Here is an 18947-nt window from a genome sequence, read left to right on the forward strand (position 1 = left end):
CTGATATAATATTATAATATTACTTTTTATTTTTTTATTCACTCTTTTCTATTTGCATTCTGAAAAAAAATCTTGTCTGCTGCTCTCAGATATTTGTCTGTTTGCAGTAGTCTGTGTTCACTTTGAAGGACACTGGGAGTGTAAGTCTTCCCAACGTGTTCTTCGTCTGATTGATTTAAGACAAATTAGCTAAAAACTGGAGACCAGAACTCATGAATGCAGTGTATTTCAAGTCATTTCATTTCAAGCTTCAGGAGTCAGTGAAATACACAAGTTTTCATCCTATCTGATAAGTCAGTTTCCTTTATCATCGTCTCCCTTGTTTTGGTATGTACCCATTCTATATTTACCCTGCAGAGGTATCAGCAGGACTTTGTTAGTCTCCTTTGTCTCCCCTGTCACTGCTCATCACTGCTCTGATTGGTTGAAGTACATCCATTCACTTTTTGTCTTCTTGGTCAGTTTTCCTTTATGCAAAGGCACAATCAAAGTGTGTGTGTGTGTGCGTGTGTGTGCGTGTGTGTGTGTGTGTGTGTGTTTGTGTGTGTGTGTGTGTGTCGTCTACAATACAATATCTATCTGCTGAGGAACAATATCCTGTCAATGTTGTCTACATCCTGTAGGACATAGTCATTAGTTTCCTACTGACGACATAAATCAAGCCTTTCTGATAAACAGCGTGGGAATCTGTAAAATTTCCTCATTAGGGTACACTTTAATTTAGTCTTATTTAATAAGATAAATGTACAACTATCTCACTGTCTCTTAGATTGCATCTTTTGTTTTGTACACTACTTTTATAATGGCGCAGCTTGAAAAATTTGCAGGTCTTACACTTTACAACATATCCTATAGCCTGATGGTTAGCAGGGGTGTTTCTCTTCATGTCAAAGTAAGTTCAATGAAAATTAAAAATAGTAACTTTTGTTGTAGACTAGTGGGTGGGCCAGTTTATCACCTCCAGACTTCCATTATTGTTGATCTCGCTGTCACCTCACAGACCCAGCTGTGTTTGTCACACAATCAGTGTGGGCCTCTCTGGGGTTAAAGTTTATCTACTGAGATAACATTATAACATTTACTGACGTGTCTTTCTATAATATGTGCTCTGTGATGTGTTCAAGTACAATTGAGTAGATCTATACAGTAACGGTTAAGGTCACTCTTAAATTTATTGGGAAGTATTAGTACAATGTTCAGATCTTTTGTCTGACTTCATATCTCAGCCCCTCCCCTCGCTTCTCCTCTGCTCATAAGATAGGATTTCTATTGGTACAGATCAAAAGCTGAATCAAACTGCAGACTCAATGGTAAGGTCTCGCTGGGCCCTTTTGTTGGCGTCCTGGCACCTGGCAGCGGGGCAGGTCTGAGCAACCTGTGGCCTTTGTCAGCTTGCTGTCTTTGAGGCTGTTAGTTGGCTGGTTAGTGAGCAGCCTGTATGGGGGCTCCAGGGCTCTCCTGTTACACTCCCCTGGTGGCTTCATGCTCCACTGGAGGCCTGGTAGGCAGCGCCTTTTGTGTCCCTGACCCACTAAATGTGTCAGTGACCACCTCTCGCTCACTCTCTCTCTGTCTCTGTAGGTCTCTCACTCTTTCTTTCTCTCTCTGTGATGCACCCCTTCTTTCTTTCTACCCCTCTGGCTTATTTTCCTCTTTCACTTTGAGGTTTGCGGAAGTGCTGAAACATTTGCTCATGGCATATTTAATGTCTCATATAATTTATTTGAAAATACTAAAAAAAGCATAAAATATAACAATTTTTAGTGGCTTACACACTTTCGCTTACATTACAAAATTTGTTCCTACCTCAAACTCAGCCGTTCTTTCGTGAAATGAATGCCTGTTTCATTAAAACAAAGCCCCTATAACATGACCACAAAACCCCCATCTTTTGGCCTACTACCCCTTCTGAACAGCTGGTTTACTGATGGTTCAGACAACGGTGTCCCACCTGGAGCTGGAAGCCATTAATTACCACCTCAGTCCTCCCTCACACAGGCGGCTGCTTACAAAGACCTGGCATCAGAAGGGTGGGACTTCCCAATCTGTTCCTGTCCTGGCTGAGGGTCTGAGACTAGACATACACGTCCATACACACTGCATTCCTCTGTGGCTCAGAGCAGATGGGAAGCTCAGTTCTGGTGGCTAAGCTCAGTGGTTCTGCTGAGACATGCAGATATACAGTATCTCCCACTAACCAGGTGACACAGAGCTTCACATGCTTCCAATAAACGTACGCAAAGCCATACATGATGTGCCTTATGTGAGTTATTAGCTACATGCTCATGATGTAAACATTGTGTCATGTAGCCATAAGTGCAGTTTTGTGTTCATATTGTAGCATTGTATTACCACTCCTGTTCAACAGGTTGAATAACATTTTATTCATCATTGAGCTCAAGTCTCTGCTATGCTGAGTAATTGTTCTTCAAAACACTTTTTCTGCCTTGGGAACCTGAAGAGAAACTTGCTGGTCTGTCCTAACTATGTAGTGAGGGCTTTCCTCCCATTGTTAGCTTTCCTCTAATAAAACACCATGTTATTCTTCTCCTCCCGGGTACAACAGTGACTAATGCCCAGAGACATTTTTTGTTTCGCTAAAAGCAGACTGACTGCTAATGGAGGTGGGCGTTTTGTTTCAGGGCACCAACACTGTTACAGCACATAGCACTTAGAGAGGCGGAGTGCACAATGAGCGCCTTGTAGTAGAGTCGTGGCATGTGTACCAATGCACTGAACTGTACTCACTCTTCTCTAATTGATGGTGCTGAGCTGCTTAGATCAACAAGACAGATCCTACAAAGGGTGAAATATGGGCTGTCTGACAGGCTCAATTCACCGGAGCATAGGCGGTCTCTTGATTTCTAGGCATCCTTTTTTACACGCCATATTGTCATGTAAATGCAGCGCAGACATTCAAGTCAAAGTTGCTTGTGAAGAGTTGCATCCTTGAACCCCCACGCTCTTCATTATGGTACACAGTTGTCAAAGTGTGGGACTTTCCCTGGCATTACTATCTGTTTGTGTTGTTATCATTGGAGACAGATGCTTCTATTCCACTGTTGTGTTCCACTCGGGAAGGACAGATAGCCGAGGGATGTTTGGCCTTGGCGCTGACTGCTGAGATGAAGGTCATAGCCTGAGCCGTGAACAAAACTACATGATCAGGTCAACCTCATCCAGGACCGCTGTGATCCCAAATGTGTTGTCTCATTCCCGTAACCAACAGTGTGGGACATGTCATCTGTTCTTGTAGGGACAGTTGGTGGTGGCCCAAGTCATGTAGGGGTCAGATAATAGTCAGCTATGACATGATTGTTATTAGTGGGTAATTCATCTCGCCCACAACCGGAGTCCAGTCTGGACTTTCCAGTTCTGCTGTTTGTGTCCGCTGACAGTAACGTCACTTTCACCAGGTGTTTCCCCTCTCCCTGATGGAAAGACCATCATGGCTGACATTTCCTGTCATGTTCAAACTTCCCGACTGTCTGGCTAAGAGGGATCATGCTCATTACTCATGTGCATGCAACTGTATGTTTATTTAGTTGAAATACATGTACAGTAATCAGATGCCTTATTATTATTTTATTATTGTACTTGTGCAACATTTCTTTGATATTTTTAGCGCTTTTGCTAGCGGCATGGCTATCAGTTATTTAGTCAACTACTGTGACCCCCTGACTTTCCTTTAAATGCCACCAGTGAAATACCTTGCCATTTATTAAATGGATTGCCACATTTAGTAGGAAAGTTGTACTTGTGTTTACTGCAAATGCTATTATGTTCACATGCCAAAATACATGGTAAACCTGCTAAATATCAGCATGTTAGCATGCCATATGTTACCATTTAGCTGAAAGCACTACTATGCCTATATACAGGTTCCTAGTCTTGTTTAAATGTAACCATTTTGCACTTTGAAGCTTTCTAGTGCTCCACTGGTTACACTGGTTTGCTTTCATCATGAATTCTTTCACCACTTAATGAATCTGAAAATACAATCTTTCTTTGGTTGGCCTGCACACAGTCCATATACAAACCAGTCTATGAACTGTTACTAGGTATACATTGCTTTGGTTTAAGGGCTGCCAAGACAAAAAGGTTAGGAACCACTGGTCTACCCAAGTCCATGTAGCATATGCTCCAATGTTTTTCTATATCTGTGGCCATACGTGTGGCTCAAGGTTCACCTGAAGAAAAATAACCTAAATTTACAAAGTCTTTTTTTTTCTCCACAGGACGCTGAGTCTTTGGACAACTGTATCCAGAACACCTTGTCGGCCCTTTACCGACCCTTCACCGCCACTGCTGCCACCGTCCTGTGGCAGCTCTTCAGTGTGGTTGAAAGGCAGTACAGAGGAGACGGCCTTCGCTGCCTCATTGACTTCTTGCTTCCTGCCAAAAGGATCCTGCAGATTATCCAACAAGAAACCTGTGTGAGTTGTTGATAGATGTGGCACCTGAGGTTAATCCGAGGAATTTCATTAATGCTCTCTGTGATCTATGTCAGAATACATTTTGAGAACAACATCGCCAGAGATTTAACTGGTCCGAACCTGTGTGATTTCCTGCTAGACTATTGGATGTTTGACTCCAGTCTCATTTTTGGCCTTCAGTCTGTTGGAAATAACAGGTTGAGAAAGGGGCAGTGAGGACACAACAAGAAAACATGTGCCTGGTCGCCAGGCAGTGTTAACTCATAAACATCTTGAAAGATAAGCCAGGCAAAATGTTTGTGACAAAAGAATGTGAGAACAGCATTGCTGAGTGTGAATATCTTTGTTGTGTGGGAAGAGAGAGCATCAGGCTTAGACAGACTTGATTATTGTTCTGAAAACAAGCTGAAAAGCAGCCATCCTTCTCTGAATAGGGAAACAGAGGGAAACTGTGGTCTGTTTGAGAGGCTGCCATAGACTTTTGGGTCCAAAGTGAAATTCAATATTCTCTCTTGCAAGCTTTGATTGCTGTGGGTTAGGGCTCTACGACCAGAGCACTGAAACTTTATTCCTTCGTATTCATCTCTGCAGTGATTACACTGTGACGATAGCCATGGAGCAATAGTTTCACATAAGCCTAGCCCCTGAGAACAGCTTGTCGTGCATGAGAGTCTTTGTATTGCAGGCAATATGAGAGGCTTCAGAAGAAGATCACATCCTCAGTCTTAACCTTGACATTCATAAGAGATGAAAAAGCCAACCCTCGAGCACCGAGTCTTGTGCTCTTAGGATATGTTTTTTTGTTCCGTCACAGTGAAGATTTGTGTTGTGGTTGCTGTGTAACTAGGCCTGATCAGACAGGTTTTCCTCTTTAGTCGAATGATCGCTGACAGTGATTCATTTGCTGTGTCCCGTGAAAACATCTTGCCTCTCCATTAAAGTTAAACATGTGTTTGAACACAGCTCTGCAGATGTCAGTTGAAATGATGCAAGTTGTACCACAGCTGAGCCATGACACACAGATGATAATAATCTTTTATGGGAGTGGGTATTGACTGACTTCTGTGTTTTCTCTCAGGTGAGGTTCAGGGGATTGCTCTTCTATCATGAGGGGTGGCCTCTCTGCATCCACGAGAAAGTCGTCCTGCAGCTTGCCCCTCTGCACAAAGTGCGACTAAAGCAAGGAGACTTCTACCTACAAATAGTTCCCTTAGGACGCAAGACTGCCAAGCTTGTAATAAAATGTTTGTCGGCCAGTGGGCAGGCCATCACAGAAGTCCCCATCGCAGAGAGCATGTATGGCAGCATCTTCACAGCTGAGTTCTTGCAGAATGTAACACGTGACCGAAACCTGCACCCACTACAGAACTGTCTGCTTACCACTGGTACAGCTGTGTACAGGACGCCGTGGAAGAACGTGGTCAACCCGCTGTTTGTGAGCAGCACATCGGACGCCATCATGCAAGCACGCTGCAGCAGAGGTGGCTTCCGCGGCCATCTTAGCACCTGCAGCACCAGTGGATCCACAGGGACACTAGACAGCCACCGCAGCTCCAGAGAATCGCTGCACTCTCAGGGAGCTGACTCCATCTTCTCTGAGCCCACCTCCCCAAACAGAAACCACATGGATGCCAGCAGTAAGACCCACAGTGTTAGTGAACCAGTCACAACACCCATCATTAAAACTGAAAGATCCACTGAAGAGTGTGGGATAGGACAAGGAAGTGAGGACAGCTCTGGGAGAGAGAGAGGGCCAGGGTCCAAAACGCTCTCTTTTAGTACAGACCTTAGTAACCCAGGCCTTCGGCGCCGTCTCCCAAGGGACTCTGTAGCCTTTGAGAGCAGAAGACTTTTCAGGAAATCTTACATGGAGGCCCTGCAGAACCCCATGAGCCTTGGGTCCAGCTCTGAATCCATCCTGGAGGAAAGCCCAGACCACAATGCTGGCCTAAGAGAGAGAACAGTGACACCAGGCAGCAGCCCAGACACACGGACCTCTTCCAGAGAACTCTTATCTCGGAGGTTTGGTAGCCGGGGGTGGCTCAGTGGTGATGACTCCAGGCCTAGCACACCTTTACTTTACTTACAGAGAGGGTTGAGGAGTGCAGAGAGACGGGCGGAAAGACGCTCCAAGTCACTGGAGAGGACTAACAAGGCAGGCCAGGTTAAAGGCCATCGGGAACGATCCTCTTCTGGAGGCTCAGTTAGCATCTCCCCTAAAAAGCTGATAAATGGCTATGCTCTTCGTTTTGGGAAGCTGGATTTTGAAGCAGCTTTTCCTGGTTCTGAGCGGAGAAACAGCAAGGAGGAGTCAGGTATGTGATGAAGCACAACCTTTTGCTGTCACAATGCACACAAATCACACTTAATGTACTATTACCTTTACTCAAGCATATGTACAGTTTTGAGATACTTGTACTTTATCTACATCATTTATGGCTCATGATTGTTTTATTACATTTCAGGTAAAAGATAGCACTATAAAAGTACTGTAGGGGCCATTTTGCATAATAAGTTTAAGCACGTTTTGTTGATAATTCTGATGGACATTGGCCAAAGTCAAATTCTACAAACAGGATATCTACTCATAATGAAATATTATAATGTATTACTGCTGCTGTTACTTAAAGGATAAAACTGGCCTGGCAATTTTTAATTCAATTCAATCTTTTGTTATTGTCAAAAATCCTGTGAAAAAAACAAAACAATGGAGGCGCTTCAAATATCAAGACTGTCCTTACCACACCGACCTGGGTTTGAGTTTCTTACCCCTGTCTCTTTATGTCACTGTCTGAAAACAAAGTCAAATGCTTCTCCAAAAAATGTTACACCACAACCAACAATGAATTGATCATAAAAACATGTATTGCCTGTAGCCTAATCCTGACATAGTGTATTCCTCTCCATGCCATATATCTACTTTATTTTTGTCCAAAAACAATAACTGATGGACGGGTTGACATGTTCCTTCATAACATTTAACACCAGTACTGCTTTATTTTGGATTAACCCCATATACACCATGCTGCTGCCATAAATACTCACTAGGGCACCAAACTATGTACGTTCTCCTTCGTTACACAGTTAGAATTTTGTTGTTATGTTGTAAAATCTGGATCGTGTCTATATATATGTATGTGGATATGTTTAAACAAATTAGTTTTGTTTTGGTAATATGCTCTTTTACAAAACCTTTTTGTTTATCAGATAATACAACACCTAAGGGTGTAAAAGCCAAGTTTCACTCTTAATAGCTAGATAATGGTGGTTTCTCACCAGGGTGTGTAATCATACCCTGCAGCAAAACTGATTGCAACAGTTCATGGGGTGGCTGAAGGTGTAGTCTGAATTTAGACAGCTCATAACTCTGTAACATCAACGCTGTCATTGGTGACAGATTGCTTTTCAATGCCCGTGTGTATTCTTTGGCAAGTTCAAGCGACAGGTATGGCCCTACCCAGGAAACAGAACTTTAGTCACAACCTTATGTTTTCTTTACCACCGCGAGTCTGTTTTGTTTTTTTTTGCCTGTGTGTATCTATGCGTTGGTTCATGCAGGGTAGCTCAGGAAAGCAGCGATGTGAGAGTACCACCGAGGGAATCATGCTGTTTTTAGAAAACACATATTCTTCCGTGAATTGAAATGTGTGGCATAAACTGCATGAGTTTATTTAAATCTCTGAATCCTAACCCTGGACAATGACAGACCCAAAGCCAAAGCCGTTACTGATTTGTTAAGTAAAGGTGATCATAGAGAAGTTAAATAAACACCACTCAGCAAAAATACAGTAGTTAAATCACATCACTGTTGCGTTCCTGAGATTACCTCAGAGGGGATTGTATTTCAGCTGTTGCAAAGCAGGTTTCCCACAACGACATTTCAAAGGCAACAAAGGATCCTGTAAACCCTGTAAACCAACCACAGGGACCCCAGCATCCCACAATGAGATGACCCTACAGTGTTATTGGGGCTGGGGGCTGCACTGATCCCAGATGGGTTGCCTCATTTACAAAAGTTTCCTTTGTGAATCAATCAGCCACTGGGGATGAACGAAAGAAAAGCCTTTCAAACTATTCCTGTGTCTTTAGAGAGTCCATTCAGTCCAGAAACACAAGATCTAACTTGCACTGATTCACACCACTGTGAAAAAAATATTCCAGAAGCATCAAATTACTCATGATATGAGCCGAAAATCTCTGCAATATCAGAACATATCCTCCGTGATTTATGTGATCAGTAGCTTCAAGCTCCAGCAACTAGTGCAGCTTTAGCCTCTTTGACGGCTTAAAAATGTGACCCGTAGACTACACAAAAAACAGACTTTCACACAGGACAATACGTTTGTCACTTCCTCTGAAAACAAAGCAATTTAGGAAACATGCAGCAAACACAAGCCTGGCCACACAGTCGCACAGGAAACGCACTGACTGTTTGAAGACAATAGAGGCTGAGCTGGGAGGGTTACTGTCACAGAGCAGAGCAGAACAATACAAGAGGCCTCAAACTGTTTAAAAAGACAACACACAACAGGTGTCCATCAGACACGGATCCATAATCACATAATCACAATCACCATCATCTATTGGCAGAGATTGTAAAGAATTGGTCTAACAAGATTTATATTTATTTTCAAGCTCTTAATGTTGGGATGACTTATGTTTTGAAAGGACCTGGTTTATGTCTGGTGCTCTAGAGACAGCATTGTTAGTCTGCTGGTCAGTTGGTCAGGTCCAGACTGAAATATCTCAACAACTACTGGATGAGTTGCCATCAACGGACATTTGTGTACTCTAGAGAATGAATTCAAGTGTCTACAAAAGTAATGACATTCCTGTCAACAGATTACAGCATGCTAACATGCTAAACTAGGATGTTAACATTATTCCAGCTAAACATCCACGTTAACATTGTCCTTGTGAGCATTCTAGTATGCTGGCATTAGCATTTAGCTCAAAGCATTACTGTGTTTACAGCCCAGTTCTTAAACTGTGACAAGGATGGGAGAAATTAGTAAAAATAAATTTTTAGTTGAAATGACTCAGTTGGTAAAGTCTGTGATTCCAGTGGGATAAAGAAGAGTGTACTGCATTGTTTTTTTTTTCTTGCCGAAGTAAAAGGAAGCCAAACAATAAAGCCAGGGTTGCTGGTATAGAGATCCTGCTTGCCTTATAAACATGGGCCCTACAAGGCCCAGGTGTGGCCAGGTCCAACCCCTGCAAACAGACAAACAGGTAACTGCTAACATGGCAACCGAAACAAAGGCATTGTCAAACTTGTATGTCATTACAAGTCAAACAGGCTACATTTTTTCTGTCTTTCAATGTTCTCTTAATTAGCTAATTGATTACATAATTGTTTGCACGTCTGCTTTAACTACTGCACTATCCATTTTACCCCTGCTTAGCCAAGGCTCAACGTAGGTTAGGGATACAGAGTTATGGACTCTGTGTGAAAAAAATCTGCTTTCTGTTTCGCTGCCTCAGGAATAGGATAGACTGTGGTAGGATAGCACTTGGAAATGTCAGGAGCAGCATTCCTATAAACAGAGCCTCAAGGAAGGGAAGGCTGAAGAGGGGGATATGAAGATTTGAGAGTCTAATAACGCTAGTTACTCATGAGTCAGGCTGACTAAACACCTGGTCTCTGTGATGACTCAGTATGAACTCACTACTAGAACACACCACTAATAGACACTCGTTTCATGAGGTATTACGATTAGGTAAGAAAGTCCTGAGGTGAAAGGAAGCTTCTAATTTCTGTTGCTTGTACTGTATTTTTGGACAGTTGTTGCTCAGTAAATATCACTTAGACAATCTAGCAGATTTGTGCTCACTATTTATAATTATTCCCACAGGACAACGTGATGACACCATCAGCGTTGAGAGCAGGCGACACAGGAATAGTGCAGAAGAGTCACACAGTCCTAAAGCTGCCAACGGGACGGCCATCAGGCCGGCTTCAGTATCAAGTTCTAACTATGGGAGTATCTCAGCCTTCCCTAAACTGGTGTCAGAGGTCAATCAAGAGCTGCTCACATCGGGTGCTGTGATCTTGCCAGGTAGGAGACAAGTGACTTGGACACAGTATATCAGCTGCTTTCATTTGGACCCACCAGCCTGTCTTCAAACTCAATCAATAGTCCTGTACTGTATGTTCGTCATATATCTCTGTAAACAGATGTGCTTTTTTTTTTACACAGCTTTGTTGAATACTTGATTCAGAAATGTGTCAATTTCTCTTGTGAGTGATATAAACCCTGGCAAGTTGACAAGGGTCTTGAATCACCCTGAAGGACAACCGACTCCTTGTAAATTATCCTCTACATATTACTTTCATCACAGTGAAAATAAGAATTTGACTTGATAAGAATTTGTGAGAGTGATTTGTTTTTTAATCCCTCATCTTCTTGATCTAATTTTTAGATACGTTTCAGTTCTTTTGAAGATCAAGATCATTTAAAAATAAAATAACACAGTTGCATTGCTTGTTATTAACGTGTTATTAACTTGTAATCACTTTGTTAAAAAAAAATATTATGTCGTACATAATTAGTTCATGATCTTTTGTGTGAGTTTTTATATTAGTTGCTTATTTCTAGATAACATTGTACTGTCTTTCAGGCTATTGTTACTTTTTTGCTCTAAGCAACATTTGTTTCTCGACCTACTTAGAGACTAACTACGGCATGATAATGCCAGACTCCCTCCAGCTTAAACATTCTTGACCTAGAAAATGATAGTAGACACGTCAGTGGTAAGTGTTGACCCCCTGCTGGCCTCATCTCTCTTGCAGGAAACAGAGATCGCAGTGGGAGGGCAGTGCTGCAGGTGTGCACCAGAGCTCAGGTGTGGGCTGGTGAGAGTTGCACGGTCAATGACCTCACCTGTTTATTGGGCTACTATTACTCCACGCTACGGTAAGCTTCGCATACTCAGGTTTTTGAGAATAACTCCAGTTACATTCACACCTGTCCCATACAGACCATTTTATGTTGTTTGACCCTGCAGCTGTTTTTCAGAGCGTATAGATGAATACATGAAGCAGTTCAAGGCTGTACAAAATACATGTCGTTCAAAACATAGCTGGATTTTAAAAAGTCTTGTTCTTCTGTGTTTAGAAGATCAAACAATACCGACCTCTAAGCTTTTGCTAAATATAGTTTTACATATAATCAATTGACTCTCTGAGAAAGTGCACTAACTGTAATACTTTGGTTTCAGGAAAGAAAGGTGTGATCAAGGTCTAACTGTTGTAATAGACAGCAGGAGGCAGCAGCCTGTTCCAGCTCTGTTGTCATCTCTGTCTGAATTGCAGGTGAGCCCTCAGTGGAAAATATATAATTACCAACAACTTACGCCCACAAGAGTTTTTAGGTCCTACTCAAATCTTCGTTGTCTTCTGAGTTATAACGCTGTCTCTCTCGCAGAGTTATTACACTATGGCATTCCTTACACGTTTCTTATTGTTCGACCTCTCAGTCTCTGACACAGTTTGGTTTGTTTAAAGAGGCACACCTTTGAATTTGTAGTGACTGCAGTTTCACATTTTTCTGAAAAAGGCTGGCCTCAGGGCTCTTGTGGGAAAGCCTGTGCTTACTTGTCTGTTTTTAACCACACACTGGGAGAAGGCTGGCTGCAGCCGACTTGCAAGAGACATATCATCATGTTATGATGATGAGTTTCTTACTGATGTAAGGACGATAATTCTGCAAACCACAACACGTACATTATAAGACATCTTGAATAGACATTTAAAATGGTTTAGGTGTTCATGTGAAGAATCTACATGTGTCCTTTCTTCATTTTAAGTAAAAATTGCCTGTGCTTGTTTTTTTCAGGCGTTAGTACCAAATGCACTTTACTCAGTTCTCTTTCTGGTGGACAAGGAAGGAACAGCCAAACCTGAGAGAGACATCAATGTACAGGTAAATAAACAAGTGATATATTCATGATGTTGAATGCTAGATCTGCGTAGATGTGATAAGGGATTCACGTTCAATAAGCCTGTTTGTTACTGGATTGAGATTTGATGTATGCCTATGATCTAATTTCATCACCATAGGCCATGATGACACAGCGAGCAGGAATTGGCATGTGTTATTGTTACCGTAGCTTTGAAGCGGGACAGCAGACACTCAAACTGAGGTCTGAGAGTGTGTGTTTGTGTTCATCTTGCCGCAGACTGAGACGTTGTCATCTCTGAAAGCCGTGCTGAAGCACATTGACCAAACGCAGCTCACACGAGACTTGGAGGGCACCTTCCACTATGACCACAACCACTGGATCCACTTCAGGCAGGTGGGTGTGATGACGGTGGCCATACTGTAGCCACTGTTATAAACACATTTGTAAACTTACTTACAGTACGAGCTTGGCGAGGCTGGCAATAACATGCTCGTTGCTCATAGGAAAAAAAGAAAATTGCATTACTTGGTGTTACATATAGATACAAGAAATAGCCACAGTTTGGCTTTTCTTGGCCGGTTAAAACATGGTTAGTTTGACATGTGGAAATATTGGTTTTCTTGAGTCAAACTCTTGCATTTCACACATTGGATAATGGACATTTGTTTAGTTTTCTCCACAGCGGCCTGCAGTTTTTAAGAATGGTTTGCGGACCAGCAGATGTTTTAACTGTGCTAGTACTAATAAACTCCCTCCATCTCTTTTGCCCTCTCTCACAGAAAATTGAACCATTTGCCAGCAGTTGTAGCGCAGCCATCTCCTCCCTTCAGGAGTCTATCAGCACACTGAGCAACAGCGGCAACCTGAAGACCTCTAAGGTCAGACCCACCCCCTGCGGGCAGTCTGGCCTTCTGATTTATGTGTCTCCACTGACACACAATAGCTCTCTGCTGGCCTCTTTCCTCCTAATTGCTAGTAAACTGCTCAGCAGTTTGTTGCATAGTTAACTGTTCTGACCTTTTTGCTTGCATTTGTGATCACGTCCACTGTAGAAAATGAATTCACTCATTTGATATTGTTTGCCGTTGTGCATGTTTTAATTCAGGAGGTGTCTGAGGTGATGGAACAACAGAGGCATCTCATGAAGTGTGTACTAGATGACACCCGTCTCAACAGACTGCGTCTAGAAGGAGGGACTGTCCTCGCCCGCATCAGGAAGGAAGAGGCCTGTGACAATGAAAACTACAGGTACCACACAACCACACAAGAATAGTCAATGAGTAAAAACTATGGTGGTGATAAAATAAACTTTTCATAACCTGTTTTGCCCTGTTTTCTGTGTTCATTTAGAGATGCTGTCGATATGTTGAATGCACTGTACAACCAAGTAGATGAAGAAGTCCACAAGCTTGTGATCTTGTCCAACAAGTCTCAGAAACAGTTAGAGACGCTGCTGGAGGTGCGCAAGTTTGAAGAGCAAACACAACAGGTGAGCTTAAACTCATTCACACTTGACATCTGCGATGCAGATTTTCTGCTGATTTTCTTCTCTCTTGACAAAATGGGGTACTCGGTCAATAAACAACCTGCCTCTCTTTCCAGATTAAACTCTGGTTCAGTGGTGAGGGAGAGAAACAACTCACAGCTTTGGAATCACTAACCCTGTCTGCGGCCAAAATTAAGGAGATGAGAGAGAGTTTGGAGCAGTTTCTGGAGGAGTCAGTGGTAAATAACGGCATATTTTTAACACGGACCACCCCTTATGTACAATTTTCAAAAAACAATCAGTGATAAATTCATCAGTTTTCTTCTTATTCTGACAGCACCAGCAGAGGCATGGCCTGCAGCTGGTGAAAGAGTCTCCGGAGTCGCTTCCAGGTTCTGTTCTCCTTGACTTTAAGCACCATCTGGGCTCCATCTTAAGCAGAGTGGAGAGGAGGAAGGCCCAGCTAGACATCCTAACCAACCTATATGAGTTCTATGACTCAGTAAGTATTGACCATTGTCAGTATTGACCATACTGTGGCTCTAACAGTGATAGATAGATTAATTGGTTTTTCAAATGTGTAGGCAAACCAGTGGACCGAGCACTGCCAGGATTACTTCCATCACCTAAGTCTGGACAGGACAGGTGTCAGGCTCTCATCATCTGTGGTGCAGGTCCTCCAGGATTACTACACCGAGGCATCCAAGTTCTCCATGGACAACTTTAGTACTCTCAATGACATGGTGCTGTCCCTGGAGAGTCCTCAGCAGCTGCAGCAGTGGAACACAGTGTGGCACAAATGTCAGCAGACCAAACAGCAGTTGGAAGAGACTTTGGCCCGAGCGACCACAGTGGCCTCAAACCCTAAAGCTGTTGACACACCGGCTTCTTTAAAGATCGCAGAATGCCAGATCGTCACTACAGAACAGGAGGTAGCAAATACATGTGTGCTTTTACCTGTAGAAATTGCACCGTTAACTTTTGAGGACAACAAGCCTCACTCTGCTGGGCCTTTCTCCAAAAGCCCCACTAGTTCAATCTCCTCCTCCTCACACTTCATTTTCCCTCCCGACTGTGACGGCAAACTGAGACAGAGTCCGTCCATGTTTGACGACACGGACAGCGACTGCACCATCGACTCGACCATCTCCTGCCACTCGGAGCCTGTCTACTCCGGGACCGCCCGCCTCCGCAAGCAACCACTGAAGAAGATCATGAAGAAGACCATGAGCTATGAGCTGACCCCAAGGGACAGTGGTCACTCAGATGTCAGCCACATTCATGGCTACACTGGTGTCTACATCAAGGGTTTGGAAGTGGCTAATAACGTGGCCGCGGAGAAGAAGCTGCAGAGACCTGATGTGACGAGCCCTGCGTTAGGACGCAGCCGCAGCATGTCTACGCCCTCCAGGGTCCACAACAGACGCAGTGACGGAGATGGCATGAAACAGAGCAGGTGAGGGAGTGAACCACTGATACTAAAGATAAACTGGAATATTACTTTACATGTATGTGGTGTTAAAAATGTGTGTATATCTTTAGAACATGGACAAAATACCATAAACGACAAATGGAAGGAGTGAAATCACCTTTTGCCTTCTGAAAATCTTCAGTCCTGCTCAGCTGTTGTACAAACTGTTCATTTCATTAATTTCATTTGTGTTAATGTATCATAATAAGATTTGTCAGAGACCCGTATTGAAATAGTGACACCTTATCACGTCTTTTTGTTCACCAGTAAAGTTCAGCACATCATGGATGAGATGATCTCCACTGAGAGGGAGTATGTTCGCTCCCTCAGCTACATCATTGAGCACTATTTCCCAGAGATGGAGCGCCTGGACTTACCCCAGGACTTGCGGGGAAAACGCAGCATCATTTTTGGGAATGTGGAGAAACTGTGGGATTTCCATAGTCAGTACTTCCTGAAGGATCTGGAGTCATCCTCTCACTCCCCGCTGTCCATCAGTAGCTGTTTTCTCAGACACGTGAGTGCAGACAGTCAGTCGGTGTGCCCTGAGGCGGCTCACTGACAGCTTAAAAACAACACTCAGGTCCAGAAAAAACTCGCAAAAACTGTAACGATGACAAAAACAGCTTAGCCTTATGTTTCCAGTGGAGTGTCGGGGTTTCACTATCACTGATGGTGAAACCCATACAATGATATTTACAGTCTCTTGTAGGTTCAATCATTCAAAGTGGTTGGCAAAGCATGCTGAAATGTGCATACTTTTTACTGTAGTCAGTGTTGTAACTTGTTAATCTTGTGTGCAGGAGGATCAGTTTGGAATGTATGCTCTGTACAGCAAGAATAAGCCCCAGTCGGACACTCTGCTCTGCAGCCATGGGAATGAATTCTTTAAGGTGCGTCTGGAAACTCTGCTTACACCCCTCACACAGCGGGGTGCCAGGCCCTGGGGTCAACACTAGACCAATATACGAAATGCTCTCTCAAAGCCAAAACTTAAAAACACGTTCAAAAAGCAAACACATGACTACACCAAAATGACCTGGTCATTGGTCACATGACCTGACCAATCCTATATTGGACGACATCCTATATTGATGGATGACTTTAGCTAATTGCAGATCTTTTGGTGTCTGATTATATAACTGCAATAAATGAAAGATAAAATGTATTTGAGTCAGACAAAAATAATTTCTCAGCACAATATTCAACTTGTTTACGAAGCTTTCAGCCACATTTTGTGGCCTTCCTCAGCTCCTCATCACCCATGCTGTTGTTTAAGGATTTGACAGAGATGTTTGGGTTAAAAGCATCTATGTTGATTCTATAGTTCATCTACCAGAGAGCACTGAAAAGTATATTTGTCACAGCTCCTAATGAGCCCATTTAATCCCCAAAGGATCCTTGTTTGTTTATGTTATATGTGTATTTTGTATAATATCGGCTTATATGTTGTTATTTATATTTTTAAACTCATAAGTTAGCAATGGTCAGCCTCATATGTACAACAGCGAACACAAGTGCAGTGAATCAACATCAATCAACTAATGGCTAATAAACAGCAAATAAGGAAACAAGACTCTTCATCTGTATATAAAAATCTATAATGCCATAATAATAATCCTCATGGTGTCTCTCTCCAGAATAAGCAGATGGAGCTCGGTGACAAGATGGACTTGGCATCCTACTTGCTGAAGCCCATCCAGAGGATGAGTAAATATGCTCTGTTGCTCAAAGACCTGATCAAGGAGTGCAGTCAGTCCCAGGAGCAGGAGCTGAGTGACCTCCGCACTGCAGAGGAGATGGTGAAATTTCAGCTCCGTCATGGCAACGACCTGCTGGCTATGGATGCTATTCGTGGCTGTGATGTAAGTGATGATAATGGGCACAGAGGCATGTAATGCTATGATAAATATTTTGTCAGCCAAGTACTACTTAGCGTTACTATAAGACAATCAGGTAAGACAGAGGTCTTTAAAACTATTTTTTGAATTCGAGGTCATCTTGTTATGTTTTCAGCAGAGTGAGGTCAGAATCCCACCAGGATTTGTATTGTTCTCTCTGACGCATGTGAACGGTTGTGTTTCCTTTCCAGGTGAACCTAAAAGAGCAGGGTCAACTCCGCTGCCAGGATGAGTTCATAGTCTGGTGTGGACGGAGGAAATACCTCCGGCACGTCTTCTTGTTTGAAGACCTCATCCTCTTCAGCAAGACCAAAAAGATCGAAGGAGGATATGACATTTACATTTATAAACAGTCCTTCAAAGTAAGAATTTATTTGAAGATTTGAAGATTTTTTGGCGGGCATTTTTCTATAATACACTGCTTATAATTACATTTTCTATTCTTTATGTAGACAGCAGAGATAGGTATGACAGAAAATGTTGGCGACAGCGGACTACGCTTTGAGATTTGGTTCCGTCGGAGGAAGTCACAGGACACGTTTATACTCCAAGCCAGCTCCGCTGAGGTCAAGGCTGTGTGGACAGCCATCATAGGGAAGATTCTGTGGAGGCAGGCGCTCAGAAACAGAGGTGCTTATGGGTGTAATTTCAATCTTGATATCAATGTGACATTCAGGCACTTTATCCCATTTCATGAAATTCATGAAGTTTATTTCACTTTTCATGCATTTCAGCATTGCGCATGCAGGAGATGGTGTCCATGGGGATTGGAAGCAAGCCTTTCATGGACATCAAGCCAAGTGATGCAGCTATCAGTGACAGAGCCATTGACTATATCATGAAGGGGTCAGGTGAGCTGTTCTTTTACAATAATTTTAGCCTCAGTATTATTTCTCTTCCCCTTGCTTCTCTCTCCAGTTTGTTGCATCTTCCTGATTCACACAATAATCATGCAGATAAACAACATTTCTTTGGTGAAACCACAAAGACATGGCTCTTTCTTACAGATGTTTTAATGCAAGTAGGATTTAGAGATTTTTGTCAAGTTAACACGCTAAGCCAAACTGGTCTGAAGCCATTACAACCGCAGTCAACTACTTTACATGACTTTCTTTTATGGCTTACCAGAGTTGCTGTAAACATCACATATCATATTATTGTTGATAAAAAAAACGCAGGAATTTTCATACTTTCTTCTACTTCTACTTACTTTTCATATCCTCTATGATCTCACTGCTGACTGTGTTTGTCTCTACCAACAGAGTCTAGGACCAGGGCATCCATCGCAGTGCCTTCGTTTGAATACGCCACTTCATTTAAGAGACCTCACTCCACCATCTCCAACAGCAGCACCTCCTCCTCCAGCAGCCAGTCGTCTTCCTCCCTGCTGGGCTCGCTCAATCTTCATCTGTACTCCTCACCCTCTCATCCACACACACATGCATTGACCAGCGTTCCCTCCTTTGCCCAGTGGCCCTATGACTGCATAGAAGAGGATGAGCTGGAGCAGGACACCGGGAGCCAGCCCTCCATGAGTGAGTGGCTATTTTTCCTGCTGTAGCCATGAAGCCAAAAGGCTGCTTATTTTTCATTTAAGTTAAAGAAAAAATTTACTTTGATTATTAAAAAACTGGTGAACATCAGATACAATATTTTTGAAATACCATTTTCAACACTGTAGTTTATTTGTTTTTTTAACCTTCTTGGAGTCATGGCACAAAGTCAGCAGCTCATTTGTGCATTCTCTT

At 42.8% G+C, this 18947-nt stretch overlaps 1 protein-coding gene across 1 annotated transcript in view; it reads left to right on the forward strand.

The window, feature by feature from the left end:
• plekhg4b (pleckstrin homology domain containing, family G (with RhoGef domain) member 4B) overlaps positions 1 to 18760 on the forward strand; it is a gene marked incomplete at its 5' end in the record, with an annotated part of 30070 nt that extends 11310 nt beyond the window's left edge. The window contains 20 exons of the mRNA XM_027287152.1: positions 4239 to 4436; positions 5515 to 6751; positions 10292 to 10495; positions 11230 to 11353; positions 11658 to 11751; positions 12275 to 12361; positions 12618 to 12734; positions 13121 to 13219; positions 13447 to 13589; positions 13692 to 13830; positions 13944 to 14066; positions 14165 to 14329; positions 14412 to 15283; positions 15566 to 15815; positions 16102 to 16191; positions 16939 to 17163; positions 17391 to 17561; positions 17652 to 17829; positions 17934 to 18050; positions 18462 to 18760. Of these exons, the coding sequence (XP_027142953.1) occupies positions 4239 to 4436; positions 5515 to 6751; positions 10292 to 10495; positions 11230 to 11353; positions 11658 to 11751; positions 12275 to 12361; positions 12618 to 12734; positions 13121 to 13219; positions 13447 to 13589; positions 13692 to 13830; positions 13944 to 14066; positions 14165 to 14329; positions 14412 to 15283; positions 15566 to 15815; positions 16102 to 16191; positions 16939 to 17163; positions 17391 to 17561; positions 17652 to 17829; positions 17934 to 18050; positions 18462 to 18760 (4932 nt within the window). The remainder of the gene's footprint in view (positions 1 to 4238; positions 4437 to 5514; positions 6752 to 10291; positions 10496 to 11229; positions 11354 to 11657; positions 11752 to 12274; positions 12362 to 12617; positions 12735 to 13120; positions 13220 to 13446; positions 13590 to 13691; positions 13831 to 13943; positions 14067 to 14164; positions 14330 to 14411; positions 15284 to 15565; positions 15816 to 16101; positions 16192 to 16938; positions 17164 to 17390; positions 17562 to 17651; positions 17830 to 17933; positions 18051 to 18461) is intronic.
• Between the last annotated feature and the right edge of the window lie 187 nt (positions 18761 to 18947).

Source organism: Larimichthys crocea, chromosome XIII (assembly GCF_000972845.2).
Source record: "Larimichthys crocea isolate SSNF chromosome XIII, L_crocea_2.0, whole genome shotgun sequence".
In the NCBI taxonomy this organism is placed as follows: Eukaryota; Metazoa; Chordata; class Actinopteri; family Sciaenidae; genus Larimichthys; species Larimichthys crocea.